The 19,365-nt window shown below is 37.6% G+C and overlaps 1 protein-coding gene across 1 annotated transcript; it reads right to left on the bottom strand.

Moving 5' to 3' along the window:
* Positions 1–2,879: 2,879 nt before the first annotated feature.
* LOC106064691 (uncharacterized) lies at positions 2,880–13,206 on the bottom strand. The gene is made up of 6 exons (XM_056042924.1): positions 13,046–13,206; positions 11,683–11,806; positions 6,304–6,449; positions 4,517–4,646; positions 4,031–4,181; positions 2,880–3,196 (listed from the first exon to the last, which is right to left on the bottom strand). Exons 1-6 carry the CDS (start codon positions 13,101–13,103, stop codon positions 3,119–3,121), a joined length of 687 nt encoding a protein of 228 aa, XP_055898899.1. The 5' UTR covers positions 13,104–13,206; the 3' UTR covers positions 2,880–3,118.
* Between the last annotated feature and the right edge of the window lie 6,159 nt (positions 13,207–19,365).

Genomic DNA, 19,365 nt, shown 5'->3' with positions numbered 1-19,365 from the left:
TTAATTCAAATACAGGACTTTAATTCAAAAACTGGGAATCACTGTAATATACAGAATATCTCTAGATCTCTAGATCTAAATATGTCTTACAGATTCAATAAACGAAGATCCTTTTAATTCAAATACAGGACTTTAATTCAAAAACTGGGAATCACTGTAATATACAGAATATCTCTAGATCTAAATATGTCTTACAGATTCAATAAACGAAGATCCTTTTAATTCAAATACAGGACTTTAATTCAAAAACTGGGAATCACTGTAATATACAGAATATCTCTAGATCTCTAGATCTAAATATGTCTTACAGATTCAATAAACGAAGATCCTTTTAATTCAAATACAGGACTTTAATTCAAAAACTGGGAATCACTGTAATATACAGAATATACAAAATAAAACTGTATCAAATGAATATCTTCTTTCAAGCCTAGCGACAAATTAATGCCAATTAATGCTAGATCTAATGTCACAACTAATAAAATATATGACTTGTCAGTTCCAGTGGGATCTCCAAATTAAACTCTAAATCTCCGCTCTATCAAATCGTTTCCTTAATTCCCCCCCCCCCTTTTAGTCATTTCCACTTCCTTTTAAACACGGTCTAAACAAATAGAGAGAGAGAGAGAAAGACTGAGAGAGGAACAGAGAAATATAGAGAGAGACAGAGAGAGAGAAAAAAGAGAGAAAGAGAGAGAGAGACAGAGAGAAAGAGAGAGAGAAAGAGAGAGAAAGACTGAGAGAGGAACAGAGAAATAGAGAGAGAGAGACAGAGAGAGAGAAAGAGAGAGAGAAAGAGAGAGAGAGAGAAAGAGAGAGAGACAGAGAGAAAGAGAGAGAGAGAGAGAAAGAGAGAGAAAGACAGAGAGAGGAACAGAGAAATAGAGAGAGAGAGACAGAGAAATATTGAAAGAGAGAGACAGTGGTAGAGAGACAGAGAGAGAGAGACATAGAGATATTGAGAGAAAGAGAGAGACAGTGGTAGAGAGACAGAGAGAGGTGAGAGTTAGTAATGTTACTTTTTGACACTGTCAACGCCCCCCCCCCAAAAAAAAAAACAACAACAAAAAAACAACATCTAATTCTAATAGCATTGCAAGGATAAATCTAGATCGGTTGTTATTTCAATACTATCATATGGGTTCCAATAAACGATTATAATGAATAAAATCCAATGGATAAAAGTGCTACTAAAATTAACGGGGCGAAATTATGAGAGCGTGTATGTGTTGGGGGCGCATTCTGAAGCGGGTCTTTCCAAATCACGTCAAAAGTTTATTGGCGAGAAATGACGTTGTTCAAGTAGAAAACAATGGAGATTCCAGAGAGCAAAAGAGAAAGGGAGAGAAAGAGAAAGAGAGAGAAAGAGAAAGAGAGAGAAAGAGAAAGAGAGAGAAAGAGAGAGGAGGCCGTGACATTCCATTGTAACAGTTACACTAATTCACGGCTTCGAATATTATATTATGTTAATTTGTTGCGTAGCACTTGTATAGATATAGAATTATAGATGTACTAAAGCAGGGGTGGCCAACCTATGGCGCATTCGCCAAAAGTGGCTCATTTCACCCCGAGAAAAAAAATCAAGAAAAAAGCATGTCTCTGCACAAAATAAATGATAATAACCGATTTCAGACAAAAAAAAAGTTCCACAGGAATTTAACTTACTAGCTATTATGACGACCAAATTGACAGAAAGGTTTATAAAACTTAATCAGGCCAAAAAATACAGTGTATTCTGATCCAATGTAATTGTTAGCATTGGCTTTTTTTCTCGCTAATATATATGTAACCTACTTTGGTTATTTTAAAAAATTGATGACAGTTTCAACATTTTAAATAAGTTCACTAGATTAAATCATAATATTACAGATTTAGTGAAAGCAAAGCACATAAAAAAAATCGCCAGTGCTAGTTAAATATCTACATGTGAAGTCTGGACTTGGCGGCCTGTGCGTAACGTCACAAAACTAGACTAATCGGACAAAAAGGCAAGTATCAGCACAGTGCTGTGGAGCACTCAAGAGCAGGACAAGACACACAGAAAGTCTCTGGTCATCCACTGCACCCAAACTTGTCCCCGGATGTCTTGACCAAATTTTGCTTCCGGAAAAGGATGGGCTTTAGGGCGAGAGAGCGAGGTCGACGTGTTGCGCGAATCCTCCTCACTTTAATCCAAATTCCAGCGCAAGTCACTTGTCACCCCCCACCTATATATATATATATATATATATATATATATATATATATATATATATATATATATATATATATATATATATATATATATATATATTGTTGTAACCCTGCCTTGCACCAGTGCTTGAGGTGCGCACTAGCGCACTAATGAATGTAAACAGGAAGACACTAGAATGGAGAGAAGAACAGTACATCAGGGATTGTGAAGAGTCTGAATGTTTGGGAAACTAAGAGGCCAACTTTTGTGCTGCCTAAAGGTTGTAGTAGGGACCTGGAGCGAAGCTGGGAAGGCTGTCGTTGGTCCACATTCGGGTTAAGTAGCAAAGGACTGATATACTTAGTAGTAAGACTCTGAGGAAGCTGAAGGATGTTATGTGTTTACCCTAGTGAATAAACACAACTATTTATTTCCTGTTAAACTGTGTTGAGTTGCATGCCTTTTCGTTGAGTACCTAGCCGAGAGTTATTACAATATATATAAAAAAAATGTTAAACTACTGACATTGTTCATAAATTATGTGAATAATAAACCAAATATTTGAAGTGGCGCATCTGAATGTAGTAGTGAAACTGAAGCAATTGTTTCACATGGTTAGCCGTCCCTGTACTAAAGCATACTTTTGTCTTCAACAAGGAGAATACCAAATGTCTAAATCTAAAATAAACAAAATCTGAAAACCATAAACGAATACATCAACATTTATTAGAAGTGAACATTTTTTATTACAGACTGCAGATACCACGGTCATACAAATAAAACCTATATTCTGACATTAATGTATCACAGAGAACAACATGAGAGAGGAGAAGGACATTGAAAGAGGAAAAAGAAATGAATGCAAATGGGAAAGAGAGCGGAGGTGAGAAAGTGGAAGAGAATGTTGAAAGCAGAAGAATTGTGAATTTTTTAAATATTAATATATTAAACGAAAAATTGCTTTGAGCGATGGCCTTGTGTCCTGGACGGAAGCAGCATGCTACGAAGTAACAGAGTCACCAACTGAAACACAGAATATTGATATGGATGCAGTGAAAGTATTTCATGTATCGAAATTAGAAGTCTAATAAACTACATAAGTGATACATTTTAAAGCTTTAAAATATGTTAATACAAAAACAGTAGTTGATTTTCCTTAGGGTAGCCTACTTAAAACAATACTACTCAATGGTCCACTCTACCAAGCTCCTGTGGTTTGGTGTTTAAGTGTATCCGGGCTGGGTTCATATACATTCCCGACACGTTTGTTCCAGGCCTCCAAAACAGTAAAAATTTAGATTCAAATTCAATGGAAAGGAGGGGCCGGGTAGATAGAACCGCGTCATGGGCAACTCATGGCCAGCAGGTTGTAAATTGGGCATCTCAAACACCAATGATAAAGAGTAGAATTGGACAGTCTCACGACAAGGGTGTGGGGCACGGTGGCTGAGTTGTGAAGGAGCAACATCCCAAAGCTCAAAATATCCCAGTCTTCAGGAGAATCAAACCAGGTACCTTCCATTCAAAAGTGCTTTACCACTCAGCCACCACACCCTTGCAAAAGAAGAATATCGATTGTCTAAAAGTCTTACATGGAGGCGCAGTGGCTGAGTGTTAAAGCACTTGGCCTCTTAACCGGAGGCCTCTGGTTTGAATCTTGGTGAAGACTGTGATTTTTAAGCTCAGGATCTTCCACCAAGCTCTAATGGGCACCTGACATTAGTTGGGAAAAAGTAAAGGTGGTAGGTCGTCGTGCTGGCCACAAGACACCCTCGTTAACCGTAGGCCACAGGAACAGATGACCTTTCCATCATCAGCCCTATAGACCACAAGGTCTGAACGGGAAACTTCACTTACATGTTTCTCATCCTCTATTACGATCGTGTTGCTGGCAGTGCAGTGGTCGAGCCTGAGCAGCCTGTCGTATGCCTCGTCGGCGAGGTTCAGGGCATCTTCAGTGCAGTTACCATGAAATAGCTTAGAACAAGATTTCTGTATTTCAACCATGCTGAAAAAAATTAAAACACAATAAGCCACATTAATTCTGCAGCAGCACATGCAAACCTCAAAACTATCTGGAAAAAAACAAAAGCATAGCCGTCGATGCGCTCCCAGGCCAAGGCCAAATTCTTAGAAGGTTGCAGAACTAGAGAGTAGGATCTTAGCAATGGAACTGAGATGCTACTGAAAGATCCTAGATATCCATTCCAAAAAAAAAATAAATCTTTTTATTTACTCAATTTATCTCCCTTACCTAAGAAAAAAAAAGTTTTCACTGTCTATTCAAATTATCTCCCTTAACCAAGGATAACAAATCTCAACAATTCAAATGATCTCCCTTACCTGCACAAAGCTGTTTGTATATTTCGTTTGCTCGGTTCCCCCAAAACATTTTTCAGACCGTACATCTTGCTGACCAGACACTGCGTGTGTTCTCTTTCAGTCTCTTTCATGCACTCGTTGTCAACAAGCTCTGAGGAAGACAAGAAACGGCTCGTCTGAAACAAGTGTCACCTGAAACAATAGTCGTCTGAAATAAGTGTCATCTGAAATAAATGTCATCTGAAGTGAGGTTCAACTGAAACAGTTGTCGTCTGAAACAATTGTCACCCGAAATAAGTGTCATTTAAAACATGTGTAATCTAAAACAAGTGTCATCTGAAACAATTGTCACCCGAAATAAGTGTCATTTAAAACATGTGTAATCTAAAGCAAGTGTCATCTGAAACAATTGTCACCCGAAATAAGTGTCATTTAAAACATGTGTAATCTAAAGCAAGTGTCATCTGAAACAATTGTCACCCGAAATAAGTGTCATTTAAAACATGTGTAATCTAAAGCAAGTGTCATCTGAAACAATTGTCACCCGAAATAAGTGTCATTTAAAACATGTGTAATCTAAAACAAGTGTCATTTGAAATAATTGTCACCTGAAGTAAGTGTCATTTAAAACATGTGTAATCTAAAACAAGTGTCATCTGAAACAATTGTCACCCGAAGTAAGTGTCATTTAAAACATGTGTAATCTAAAACAAGTGTCATCTGAAACAATTGTCCCCCGAAATAAGTGTCACTTAAAACATGTGTAATCTAAAACAAGTGTCATCTTGAAATAAATGTCACCAGAAATAAGTGTCATCTGAAACAATTGTCGCCTGAAGCAATTGTCATCTGAAACAATTTTCATCTGAATCAACAGTCGTCTGAAACAAGTGTCCTCTGAAATAAGTGTCATCTGAAATAAGTGTCGTCTTATACGAATATTGTCTGAAACAAGTGTCGACTAAAAGAAGTGTCGTCAAAAGACACAAGCAGCCTTAGACTAATAGCAGTGTATACAGAATGACCAGAGCGCCTGTCCCTGGTGAATCAAGACAGATGGTACTAGGTGTAAGCTCGAACAGCTATGTCAGGGTTTAAGTTCCGGTAGACAAGCGATTTCCTGGCCTCGGTGATTTAGTAATTCATTACTACAGAGAAACTAAACAATGTGTATGACGCTAAATGGAATTTCAATGTTGCCAACTACAGAAAACATAAATGTAGCTACAAAGGAAGACTTCGATTCTATAGTGCTAAAAGGTGCTAACACATTCTCATATAACAAGACAAACCAAAACTGAGTGGTAAGAACTTGGCTTCCAAACCCTAAAGGGGGGGGGTCCCAGGTTCGAATCCTGGTGAAGACTGGTATTTTCAATATAGGCATCTTCAGGGCGCCACTGAGACTCTGAGTCCACCCTACTCAATTAATTGGGGAACAGAAAAGGCGGTTGGTCGTTGTGCTGGCCATATGACATTGTTAGCCACAGAAACAGATGCCTTTTTCATCATTTGGCCTAAAGATGGCAAGGTAAGGTCTCAAAGGAAAACTTACTACAAATAAGTCTTTAACTAAATGGTTAATTTTTTAAATTGATTCATGTTTTCGTTAGGTAAAATAAATAATTGTGAATAATTTCACCTTGATCTAAGAATGGGTGAGGGAAAAATAACGTGACAGACAGACAGAGTGAATGGATATAAGCTTTGTAAAAATATAGGGCTATCAAGTTATAGAAATTACTGTACTGAAACAAAAAAAAATCTCCACATAGGATCACTGGTGTGTGCCTTGTTTGGGACTTTACCTGCTTTATTTTCACAGATGAATGTCAGTCCATAGAGCATCCTCTCTTTGTCTGGCAGCACGGCGAGTAACTCTTCACCGTAAGGGAGACAACTGATAAACTCTTCTTGAACACAAGCGAGGAAGTATGGGACGCTATCCAGATTGCTGTAATTGAAAAGTTAATACTATTTTTAGCGGCCCCCGAAAGGGGAATAGACGCTATTTGTTTTGTGTGGTCTGTCTGTCCGTCCGTCCGTCCCGTTTAGATCTCAGGTGCTAGAAGAGAAAATGAAAATCGAACGAATTACTTTTCTAGTGTGCAATTTTGACATATCCTTGACAACAATCGAAATTAGACTAATTAGAGGCTAAATGAAGATTTAGATTTAAATTCTACATTCTAGATCGAGATCTACTTTAGATCTAGATCCAGATCTAGTCTAGAACTAGAACTAGTCTAGAAATCTAGCTCTAAACTAGATTCCAATTCTAGATATGGTCTAGATCTAGTTTAGATTCTAGTTCTAGAACTAATCTAGATCTAGACAGTGGCGTAGCAAGTACCCGTGGGCCCGGGTTCAAGAACATCTTGGTGGCCCCCCCCTGTCAAAAAATGAGTAATCTAAATGCAAAGACATTCCAATGTAAAGATCGTAACTTGAAAAAAATAATTCGAATGGATGGTTTTGAGGTCATACGATGTGAATGTGTGGGCATTGCACGTATTGGTTTCAAAATCAACCACCGCAAGAAAACAAAGAAACAAACTAACTTTGAATGGATGGTTTTGAGGTCATACGATGAGAATGTATGGGCATTGGCATCGTATTGGTTTCAAAATCAACCACCGCTGGAATCCTCTATCGGAATAATTTAAATAGGTACTCGCTGAACCTCCAAGAAAACATTTAAAATCTATATTTCATTTAGTATGGGGATCCAACCCAGGACTTGTGTGACAGGCTCGAGCTAAATGGGAGATGGCAAAAACACGGCTGGGTGTTGGACCAAATTGATGTTGGAAATCAAGTGCCAGTGCTTCTTGTGACTGAATTAGAGACAGTATTATAAGTGCACATTCTTAATAGCACGTGATAAAACGATATTATCAATTAATATCTATTCGTTTTAAGACACATAAGGAAGTAATATGTAAGCATGTAGTTTGATTATTGGACTATTAGTGTTAAGTTAAATTTTAATTTAGATGATGGCCAGAGACTGTAGATGTATACGACGTAACCACTGCCTGCTACACAAGTAAATATCACTCCAGTACTGCGAGAACTATAGGACGTAACCACTGCCTGCTACACAAGTAAATATCACTCCAGTATTGCGAGAACCATAGGACGTAACCACTGCCTGCTACAAAAGTAAATATCACACTAGTACTCCGGGTTCAAGAACATCTTGATGGGCTCCTCTCCAGCCAATAAGACAAATTTATTGTGTGACAAAAATGAGTAAACTAAATGTAAAGACATTCCAATTTAAAGATCGTACCTTTTTCTTTAAAAAAAGTAATGATGTCATAACGTTTGATTCTGTTAGGACTGCATATAAGTAATAGTGTCTTAAAAGTCAATGTTTTTACAACTTCTTAACAGAGTTAAACTACTTAAAAGTGTTTCAAATGAACAAACAAATGTTCTTCCTAAGTTCTAATGTGGGTTCCAACTGGCCTTCGCGCCATGGTTGCTACGCCACAGCTGTGGGCCCCTATCGCTTGTGGGCCCGGGTTCATTGAACCCCTTCGCGCCATGGATGCTACGCCACTGGATCTAGACCAAGAACTAATCTAGAAATCTGAAATCTAAATCTAGTCTAGATAGAAGACACCGATAGCAAAGACAGACACAAAAACTCTTTTGTTCCCCAGGCAATCAAATCATTAAATAGAAACAATCTGATAAAAACTTTTCGTAAGTAAATTATGAGTGAGTCTGGTGTGAATGTACATCTTGTTTTACATAGTTATAATCATAGACTTACAAAGCCATTTCCTGTTTGTTTCCATTGAGATAATGTTTCAAAAATCCTAGATGAAAATAATTCATGTTGATTTAAATCATCTTGTGTACATTTAAATAGATTGATTACATAGATCTTTCTAGATTATGTATCTAAAAATTGCAAAATCCTATACTCTTAAGCGAGCAATTCTAGTATGTATGTATGTATATATATATTTATATATATCCTATACTCTTAAGCGAGCAATTCTTGTATGTATGTATGTATGTATGTATATATATTTATATATATATAAATTTTATTTTATTTTTTTAAATCGTTAGAGCCGTTTTCGAAATAAAATTTATATATGTATAAATATATATATATACATACATACATACATACATACAAGAATTGCTCGCTTAAAAGTATAGGATTCTAGGTCTAGTTGTAGGTGTGTGGTGAAGACTCTGAAAATTGATTTACACTTTACCACATAGAAGTCACGTCCCATTACCGATGTGTAGCTACCATTGGGGATATTTACAGCTAAAAAATACGCCACAGCTATCAGCTCCTTGTTTACATTTAAATTCTGAAGATCAAAATGGCGTTCTTTAAGCCACACAATACAGTAAATGAAAAATAAAGAAGAGAAAATGATGTGAAGAAATGTGGTAGAAATGTAATGAATGTCACAAAACGTAAGAAAGATTAACAGACTTCAGAAGGAACAAAACAACCGATAGCTTACAAGAACTGCAGATAAACAATATACCAGTACAACAAGTCAGCTGGTACAAATATCTGGGGGCCATTGGTGACAAGAAGCTTTCGTGCTAAGACCATCTTGAAACTCTGACAAAGAAAATCACACTGCGGTTATTATTCCTATACAAACTTAACATATTTAAACTACACAAGAAGATACTTTTTTTTTTTAGAAGAAATCTACCAACGTATGGTGTAAGGTTTGTTTAGATTACAGCGGTTCTCAACCTTTTATGCTAGGCGACCCCTTTTTACAATACCCCACTCTGCCGCGACCCCCCCCCCCCCGCTCACACACATACAGCAATAGAAGAATAGACAATAACAATCCATATTTTCGATGGTCTTAGGCAACCCCTGGCAAATCGTCAATCGACCCCCAAGGGGGTCGCGACCCACAGGCTGAGAACCCCTGGTTTAGAAGGTTGGAAACCTACTAAATGGAAGAACATCCTTCTCTGTGTCACAAAGTCAATGACCTTAAATAAATTACGATAAAGAGAAACAAAATAGTTTTTGATTTTCAAGTATTCCCAGAACTAATAAGGAAGTATAAACACGTATTCGTACTCAACCACAACAGCAAAAAAAAACTGTTATTCAATGGATACCAGCTCACATACAACTAGCAGGAAATGAGAAGGCTGACACACTCGCCAAGAGTGGGAGAACAAACTCACAAATAAACTCTGCACTCTATCCAGAAGAAATGAAGAAATTAATTGTAGATAAAATAAATGAGAAATGGACGAGCTCCCATCCAAATCACAAGAAAGATGACGCTTACTATAAGCTATCCCGACAAGACCAACGTCTAATCTTTCGACTCAGGACCGGACACAACAGAATGCGACAACACATGTTCCGGAAGCTCAAAATTGGAACCAGTGAAATCTGCCCATGTGGAGTATCACCAAAAAACGCCGACCACGTCCTCCAAAACTGCTCTCTCTACCAAGAGGTCCGTATAAGACATTGGCCCCAAATCACCCCAATAGAAAGAAAACTATATGGAGAGCTCCCTGATTTGGAAACCACTGCGCAGTTCATCTCATGTATTGGTCTAGTCATATGAACACTCCAACATAACAATGAGAACGATGAAGAAGAAGAAGAAGTACTTTGTGTTCAAATAATATAGTAAACTTTATATTTATATTTCATTTTGTTATAATTATGCAACAGTTCTAAGTAATAAAGATATATGATAAATATCGCAGCACGTAGGATACACAACAGGAAGCTATTATTTTCCTTGCATTTTTTTTTACTTTCAAATATTGAAAAATACATTAAAAATATTGTCAAATTTTGAACGGAAGCCAAGCCATTTGCGTAGTTAGCACGATGCAGTGACCCAACTTAGCTAACTGGTCATACAATGAAACGGTCAAACATAAAAGAATAGATCTAGATCAACAACGAACATCTGGATGGATGGCTGCCTGGTCGTGCGGTTTGCGCGCTGGAATGTCGTTCAGATTTATCGATGGTCCAGGGTTCAAACCCTGCCCGCTCCCATCCCCCGTCGTCCTGCGGGAGGTTTGGACTAGGAAGTAATTATCTTCAACTTTGAAGGAACATCCGAAACATGTAAAACATTTTACAAACAAACATCTGAAACAATCGAAAATAAAATGGCGGCCAATTTTTTTACTTATTTATAAATCACGTAAATAAAATGTACTCTGATGAAATCATTAACTCTTTCTCTCCTCACTGACGATACCAACGTTGATTCCACCAGAATGTGGTAACTAATTACGGAGAGAAAGAGTTAGCAATGAATGAAAGCTGACTAGAACGTGTTGCCAAGTAGCACCAGTAATAACATTGAAATAAATTGTGCACGAAAAAAATTGCTCGTTTTTTTGAGGAGAGAGTGTAAAGTTATAGGAGCTAAAGTCAATAACAAAATAAATAATCAAACAGAATGTAAGCTAGAGGTTCTCTGACAAAGTAGCGAACAAACAAGTAAAATACACTTTTTTTTAAAACAAATCGTATGGGAAGAACTCCTTATTTTCAACTATAAATTTTAATGATGTAGAAGTTATTTCCCCTTTTCGATATGAAACAAAATAATGAATTACCAATAATTAATTGAGTAATTTGTTATTTTTTTAAAAATTGATTCTTGTTTTGTTAGGTACAATAAATAATTGTTTAAGTTTTAATTTGAGTCGAGAATTGGTGTGGGAGAAACGACGTGTCAAATATGTCAAACTCCACATAATTAGTCATACTTCTGATTAAAATAAATAAAATAAATTATGGCTTATAGCTTATAGCAGCATGCTCAGAGCGCTTTGGTCCAATCTCAGTTGGGGTATCTAGGAGAACTCTGCCCGAGTCGGGTGTCGAACCTCGAGCCCCCTTCATAGGTAGCAGAGCCAAGCCAAGTTCAAGCGCACTTAGCCTTTCAAACACTCTACTGCTGAGTCAGTTTCGTTTGTTGGTATCAAACAAAATAGTTAATTGGTTAACTTTTTTAAAAAAATTGACTCATGTATGGTCTTTGCTATTGAATGTTTCAACTTGGTCCAATAATGGTGGGAGAAATAAAATGTTCAAAGTCTTACCAGACAGACAGACAGACAGACAGAGTTAGTATAAGCTTTAAAAAAAAAAGAACAAACGTTACATGACGTCAGTGTTGCGCCCTTACCTGCAAATGACGTCAAATGGAGTCTGCCACTGTAAGAGAAGCTCATTCAACAGCTGCGTCTCGTTACCCAGACATCGGTGGACAATGTCTGTCGCATTCAGCTCGTAGATGTTGCATGGCTGATCTGTAAGCCAAGAACCAGGTCACATCTAAGTATGCGCTATTTAAAATTATACTTTACGATTAATCGTAGACATCAGTGACTTGCATTGACACCCGAGCCGGAAATTATTATGGTCCCTGCCAGGAACAGATTGGGAAGCCCAGCAAAGATTTTTGTTTTTTTGGCCATGCAGTATATGTATTTCAAAAAACCTTATGGCTAAGCATGACCGGCCTTAAGCCACTGCAACCTATGCGCCGCAAAGGGCCCCGCACTTTCATTGGTCCTGCGGTAATTCAAGGTGTAAATTATTAAATTAAACCATTATAACCGCGCCTCCAGATTTTTCAGAAGCTCCTGGAAATCTCCTGATTTTATAAAAATATCCCGAAAACGCATAAAAATCTCGTTAAAAATAGACAAAACTGTCATTTTGGAGTGTCATTCAATTTGGAAAGTGCCAATCCTACGCGTGATAAAAAAATTGAAAAGAAAAAAATATGAAAAGTCTGCTTTCATTTTAATAAAAATGTAATGTAAAGACAAATTTATTTTCTAATCAAAATTCTTAATTTTCACTTATTATCCTTATCGCTACCCAGACTGCGCAATCCGTTTCGCATAGGGGCCCCACATTGTTAGGGCCAGCCCTGTGGCTAAGACATAGACTCAAGTTTTAAGAATAAGGAACAGAGGAACATTTGCTTCACTGTGTAGTTCCTGGTGTAAAGCCTTAGGCAAAGCCGTCTTTAGGATCCTCTATTATACTGGGAAAGGCCTATTTTAAAGTACAAAACGATGGATTCTAATCGCTATGATCTACTGTTCGTTGATAAAAAAAGAAAAAAATACGCTACAACTATCGACATCGCCGTACCACTGTGTCATAATTTAAAAAAAAACTGAGATAGAAAAACAAAGAAAATATGGGAATCTAGGCTTGGAGATTAAGCGTCTATGGAAATTATCCAAAATAACAATATACCCCATTGTTATATCAACCGAGGGGATGATAACAACTGACCTCACAGACACCTTCAAGGCCCTTAACATTCCTAGGAACATCTTCGTTGCCTGTCAGAGGGCGGTACTGCTGCAGACCTGCCACATCATCAAAAAATTCCTCGGTGGAAACTGTTAAAGGGACTATGATGAATTTTGTTTCTCTTTAACGAAACTCGACCCTGGCAGTGCCAGAGAATGACTACTCGTTCATTTCTAACATAATAATAATAATGATAATAATAATAATAAACTCACCAGCAGGATATGCCGAAACGGCTGATACAAAAATAAGAAACCCTACAATCGCCAACATTTTGTTTTAACTAGACAACCTTTGTATCCGAGAATGTACAATGTTACGTTCAGTTCTGCTCAGAATTTCAATGGAGCAATCGAAATTTCGCCTTTTTATCTGCTGTTGATTAATGTTGGTATCGATATCCGCAGCTGAACGATTCGATAAAACTACTTTCGAATACAAAAGTATTCTTGAATCTGTTATTATTTTTTATGTGGTCCGACTGATATTTGTGTATTATTTTGTATCATACCTTAGTAATGAAATAATTATTTATAGTTATTTTTAAACATAAAAAAAGTTTCCCAATTCAGACCTTGAGATCTATGGGGAAGATGATGTTAAGGTTATCTGTTTCTGTGGCCAACGGTTAACGAGCAGGGCGTCATGTGACCAGCACAACGACCAACCGCCTTTATTTTCCCCAACTAAAGTCAGGTACCCATTAGAGTTGGGTGAACTCAGGGGCGCCCTAAAAATCCCGAAATTCAAAATCCCACTGAGATTCGAACCCAGGACCCCAGGTTCGGAAGACGAGCTCTTAACCACTCGGCCACCCTGCCCCCTATTTTAAAACATGTTTTTTATGTATTTAACCCCAGGGAATCTCAACATGCTTACTTCTCAGGGCTGACAATAAGTCTTTCACATTTTTCTAAAGGTCCGACATCCTTATATGTTACATAAACAAATTGAACAAAGATTGTCTTGAGACACAATGTTAAAGTAAACTTCAATGTTGTCAACTACAAAACGGGATAGATTAGAAAATGTTAAAATTTTACAGAAATTAAGATATAGCTTTGCCTTCTAAAATAGCTTATAAAAATATAGCTTATTAACACGTCCTTAATTCTGTTTATAGATATATATATTTCTAATATATATAGAAATAAAAAAAAAGTTCCACCTAAGCATCATCTAGTGAGAATGTTACATTCACCTGAACATCACCTAGTCACTGGCGGATCCAGGGGGGGGGGGGGCGGTAGGGGCGATCGCCCCCCCCCCCACTCGGCCGACCCCCCCCGGGGGGGGGGGCGGACGAATTATAGTATCGAATTCACACAATTTGTATGCGAATTTATTACTTATGTTAATAATATATACTAATTATTTATATTTCAACCTATTTTTAGATTATTTCGCCCCCCCCCCTTTTCTAGTATTTTGGCCGATTTGGTAGGGTCGGGAGGGGGCGATGGCATCAATCCGCCCCCCCTCCTCCACCATAAACTTTCGAGTGGGGGGGCGGTCTTATTTATTTGTAGAAATCACAGCTTGCTAACAGAATCAATTAAATATCTATATGATTAAAACTTGTTATTGGTATTTTAACCGGTCTTTATATAATTTCGTTCACCTGTTGGCCGATTGGAAGGGGAAGAGCGAATACCTCCACCACCCTTCCCATCTAAACCCTTTGACTGGGGGGGCGGTCCTACTTTTATGGAGAAATCATAGTATGTGAACAAAATTAGTCGAATATCTATATCAGTGTTTCTCAAACTGTGTGCCGCGGCACACTAGTGTGCCGCCGAAGATTTGCTGGTGTGCCGCGGGAGTTTTCAGAACGCCATACGTGCAGCGTTACACAAGTCTGCCTACTATTGAATGTATATTTTACGTTGCGATGACATCCCCATTTGAAACGACCAGTAATAGTAGTGGATCGCTCCATAGTGACGGAAAGGGGTGTTAGCTATTCAGGTTATGGAATTGTCCACTACATATACATTATTATAATGACTAAAATGTTGGCCGCCTTAGCAGACGCACAACAGTTCTTAAATTGGTAACGATAATACTAAGCGATGTGTTTCATGTAAATTGGTTAGGTGTATGCTAATAATAACAAATTATCAATAAGCGTTATTCATTGTTATCCATCTAGAAATACGTTAGCAAGAATGAGACTGCGAAAGCGTTAAATGAAAAGCAAGGAACCAAACGAAGGTACAAAGAAGATTGTATCGGATATGGTTTCATATCTTCGGGAACTGAAGAATCTCCATTGCCATTCTGTCTGATCTGCAATGCAACTCTGTCGAATGAGGCGCTTGTTCCAAGCAAATTGAAGAGACATTTGGGAACAAAACATCCAGCTGTAAAAGCGCAACCGAAGGAATACATGGAAAACATCAGGGCTCAACAAAATAAACAAGCTAAGAAACATACGAACTACCTAAAGCTGCCAGAAAAGGGATTGATTGCAAGTTAAAAGGTTGCTCAGTTATTAGCAAAACGCAATAAAGCACACACCACAGAGGCTGAATCAGAAGCTCTTTGCCGAAAGATTTGATGTCTGTTCTGGATCAAGTGATTGAAGTTGTAAACTTCATAAAATCTCGACCGCTTGCATCCCGACTTTTCTCAGAGCTTTGTGAAGCAATGGATTCAGACTACAAATGTCTCCTGTATCACACCAACGTTCGTTGGCTCTCCAGGGGAAAACTGTTAAAGCGTGTCGTCTAACTTAAGGCTGAGCTGATTTCATTCTTGGAGGCTGAAAAAAAAAAGACTTCGGATTTTCTATTCATGACGAGATCTGGTGGGTTAAGGTGACATTTCTCTCTGATTTATTTGACAAATTAAATTAATTGAATTTAAGTCTTCAATGACCATCGGAAACCATCATCACTGCATCCTCAAAACTGAAAGTCATTTGGTGAAAAATTGTCTTTGTGGCAAAGTAAGATCGCGAAAGGCGTCCTTCACCTACTTACAATGAATGCGCTTCAAATAAAGAAATCACCCCCGAAATTCTGCACACTTTGACACACCTGCAGTCGGCATTACAGCATTACTTCCCAACAGTTGGAAGTAATGAGTATGGATGGATCAGCTATCTATTTGGAAACAATGAAGCTACAAATCCGACAACTGAAGAAGTAGAGCAGCTAATTGATTTAAAAAACGATGCAGTTCTTAAGTCAAGTTATGCCGAGAAAAGCCTGGATGTGTTTTGGATTTCAATCAACAAGTTATATCCTGCGATCAGTTTAAAAGCAATCAAAATAATTCTTCCATTTGCAACTTCATGATTGTGTCAGTTTGGATTACAGTACTGATTGAAATCAAGTCTAAGAAAAGAGAGACTTCTTACAAAAGACGATGAAATGCGAGTTTGTTTGTTGACTTTGGAGCCTCGATTAGATCGCATTAGCTCTCGAAAACAGGCACACCCTTCACATTAAAATGTAATACTTAAAAACAGGTAGAATCTTTTTTCTTTTTATTATAAAACAACTATTGCTCTTCGTGGTGTGCCGCGAAATTTTTGTAGTTTTTTTACTGTGCCGCCAGACAAAAAAGTTTGAGAAACACTGATCTATATAATATAAACAGGTGGAAGTGCGATACATGCAATCCCCTTCCCCCCATCGGACAAATCAATACCTTTTCTTTTTGTATTATAGTAAGAAATTACAAAATAAAAAAAACTGTCACTAATATAATTTATATATGCTATAAAGTAAATTCTTATATCGAGTCGCCCAACCCCTATTCTTTAATGCAAAATGCAATCATTAGCAGAAATTATAAAAAGGAGCGAGGATTAATCGTTTTCATTTTACCGCCCTTCCCCTTTCCAGACAGAGTTTGTGTAATTTCACATGAATTTATCATAACTATTTTAAGAAAGACTTTGCTTTGGAAATTTTATAATTCAAACGAAATTTTTCAATATAACAGTCACGGTTGAGATGAGTTCAAAAGCCAGATAATCATTTCCTAGTCGACTTTTTCCAACCTTTTCTCTATCTCATATTTTTCTAGTTAAATAAATTTAGGACTATAACTCACAATTTATCCTACAATTTTATTAATCGAATATTTTTTTTTCGGCGGCGATCCTCAAGGCCTTAATCTAAATATGTGGGGTATCTAATCTTTTCAAAGAACAAATCGGTTTTATTTGCAATGTATTAAGGGACTATAAATTCATATTAGAATATTTTTCTCATTATTCAAAAGGCACTTTATAATAGAATGAATAATGAGCTGTAGGTCAGGAGAATGCGTTACTGCAGTGAAGAATGCCAGAAAACGCTTTTAGCGTCGTGGCTTCGCCCCGAACCCCACTAATAAATAATGAGCTGTACATGTCAGAAGAATGCGTTTCAGCCGTGAAAAATACAAGAAAACGCTTTTGGCGTCGGGGCTTCGCCCCGAATCCCAATGATAAATAATGAGCTGTAGATGTCAGGAGGATGCGTTTCTGCAGTGAAGAATGCCAGAAAACGCTTTTAGCGTCGTGGCTTCGCCCCGAACCCCACTAATAAATAATGAGCTGTACATGTCAGAAGAATGCGTTTCAGCCGTGAAAAATACAAGAAAACGCTTTTGGCGTCGGGGCTTCGCCCCGAATCCCAATGATAAATAATGAGCTGTAGATGTCAGAAGAATGCGTTTCTGCAGAGAAAAATGCAAGAAAACGCTTTTGGGCGTCGAACCCCAGTGAAGAAGCTTAAAGTGCTCTCCCAGACCCCCAAGCTTGCAAGAGAAAGACTGTTTTTTTCTGTTTTTTTTCGCCGAAGATTGAGAAACAGTCTTATTTTATTCTCATATATCGAATATATATATATATATATATATATATATATATATATATATATATATATATATATATATATATATTTATTTATTTATGCTGTACGCACGTTTATGCATAGGGTTAGGGTTTACTGGGCGTTAGGGTTAGGGTTTGGAAAAAAAATCGCCCCCCCACTCCAAAGTTCTGGATCCGCCAGTGCACCTAGTGAGAATGTTACATTCACCTGAACATCATCTAGTGAGAATGTTACATTCACCTGAACATCATCTAGTGAGAATGTTACATTCACCTGAACATCATCTAGTGAGAATGTTACATTCACCTGAACATCATCTAGTGAGAATGTTACATTCACCTGAACATCATCTAGTGAGAATGTTACATTCACCTGAACATCATCTAGTGAGAATGTTACATTCACCTGAACATCAACTACAGAGAATGTTACATTCACCTGAACATCATCTAGTGAGAATGTTACATTCACCTGAACATCATCTAGTGAGAATGTTACATTCACCTGAACATCACCTAGTGAGAATGTTACATTCACCTGAACATCATCTAGTGAGAATGTTACATTCACCTGAACATCATCTAGTGAGAATGTTACATTCATCTGATTCACATCATATGACTCGATACTTGTGGGCCGGTTTGTATGGTAACGCTTGGGCCGAAGTTAACACCCAGCCCACCCCTGATTACCAGCAACTATTTGACTAACTGGTTAGCTTTTTGTTGTTTCAAGTAATGTCTTCGCCATTGAAAACGTGTGTACAAGTTTAACGGAATCATAGTATTGGTGTGGGAGAAATAACGTATTCAAAGTTTTGACCTGACAGACTTGATAGGACTCAATAGTAAGACGCGTAGAAGTTGGGACTAATCGGGAATTTCCTTAGTGACACAATGGTACATTAAAAACTTAGAACGGAAATAGCTCAGAGACAGAGTAACAGACGAGAAGCCCGCTTTAGTAATGCTTAGGAAAGGTTGAAACCTCCGCCAGCTCAAACAAATATGGGCTGTGCCCTTCTTAATTGAATAAATTATTGTTTTATATCTGGTGAGAGTGTTTTTTTTTAAATAAAAGTAATAAGATCTCGTGACTTTCAACCATCAATATCATAAGTCACAGCAGACACACAACCTTCTCAACAGAAGTCTGGGAAACCAAAAACTCTCGACCTGTATGGTGACATGTTTGCACTACGCAAAACAGCAGGGTTTCTGTCCAGGGCTCTTGCAAGGGAAGATTTGAGCCTCTCAAGCCCTCACTCCAATGGAGTTGAACAACTTCTCAACATACACTTTGTCAAAACAAAACGGGGATCACTGATAACTACCGAATAAAGATTTCAAATATTGCTCAAATTATGATCGGCTTTTTTAGATACCAAAAACTAAACCACAAATAGAATTATCAGGATTTGAGATTAAGTTAATAGGCAGATGCCTTACTCTATCTTCAGACGATCACGACTTCCGTCACACCTGACATCACACACAAACACATCCCCGGTCCAAAGTTGACGTACAAAACAGCTTGTTTGTTTCATTCGGGACCACAAACAGTTCAATTGTAGCCTATAAAGGGAGACGACCGATGGGACTGATGCGTAGCAGACGTGAGACATTTGTACAAACATTTATAATACAATTTTTGTTTAGTCTGCTCTTGTGCAGTCTTTACCATAAGAAAATATGGACTTTTAT

The sequence above is a fragment of the Biomphalaria glabrata genome, chromosome 9 (genome assembly GCF_947242115.1).
Source record: "Biomphalaria glabrata chromosome 9, xgBioGlab47.1, whole genome shotgun sequence".
Lineage (NCBI taxonomy): Eukaryota > Metazoa > Mollusca > Gastropoda > Planorbidae > Biomphalaria > Biomphalaria glabrata.
This window is presented reverse-complemented; position numbering and strand designations above follow the sequence as displayed.

What these genes read in the sequence shown, in the direction of transcription:
- LOC106064691 (XM_056042924.1), bottom strand. Translation starts at nt 13,103, where the DNA reads ATGTTGGCGATTGTAGGGTTTCTTATTTTTGTATCAGCCGTTTCGGCA. An exon ending in CATCTGTGAAAATAAAGCAG is followed by an intron (nt 4,647 to 6,303) that starts GTAAAGTCCCAA and finishes TGTCTTCCTCAG; the next exon opens with AGCTTGTTGACAACGAGTGC. An exon ending in TAATAGAGGATGAGAAACAT is followed by an intron (nt 3,197 to 4,030) that starts GTAAGTGAAGTT and finishes TCTGTGTTTCAG; the next exon opens with TTGGTGACTCTGTTACTTCG.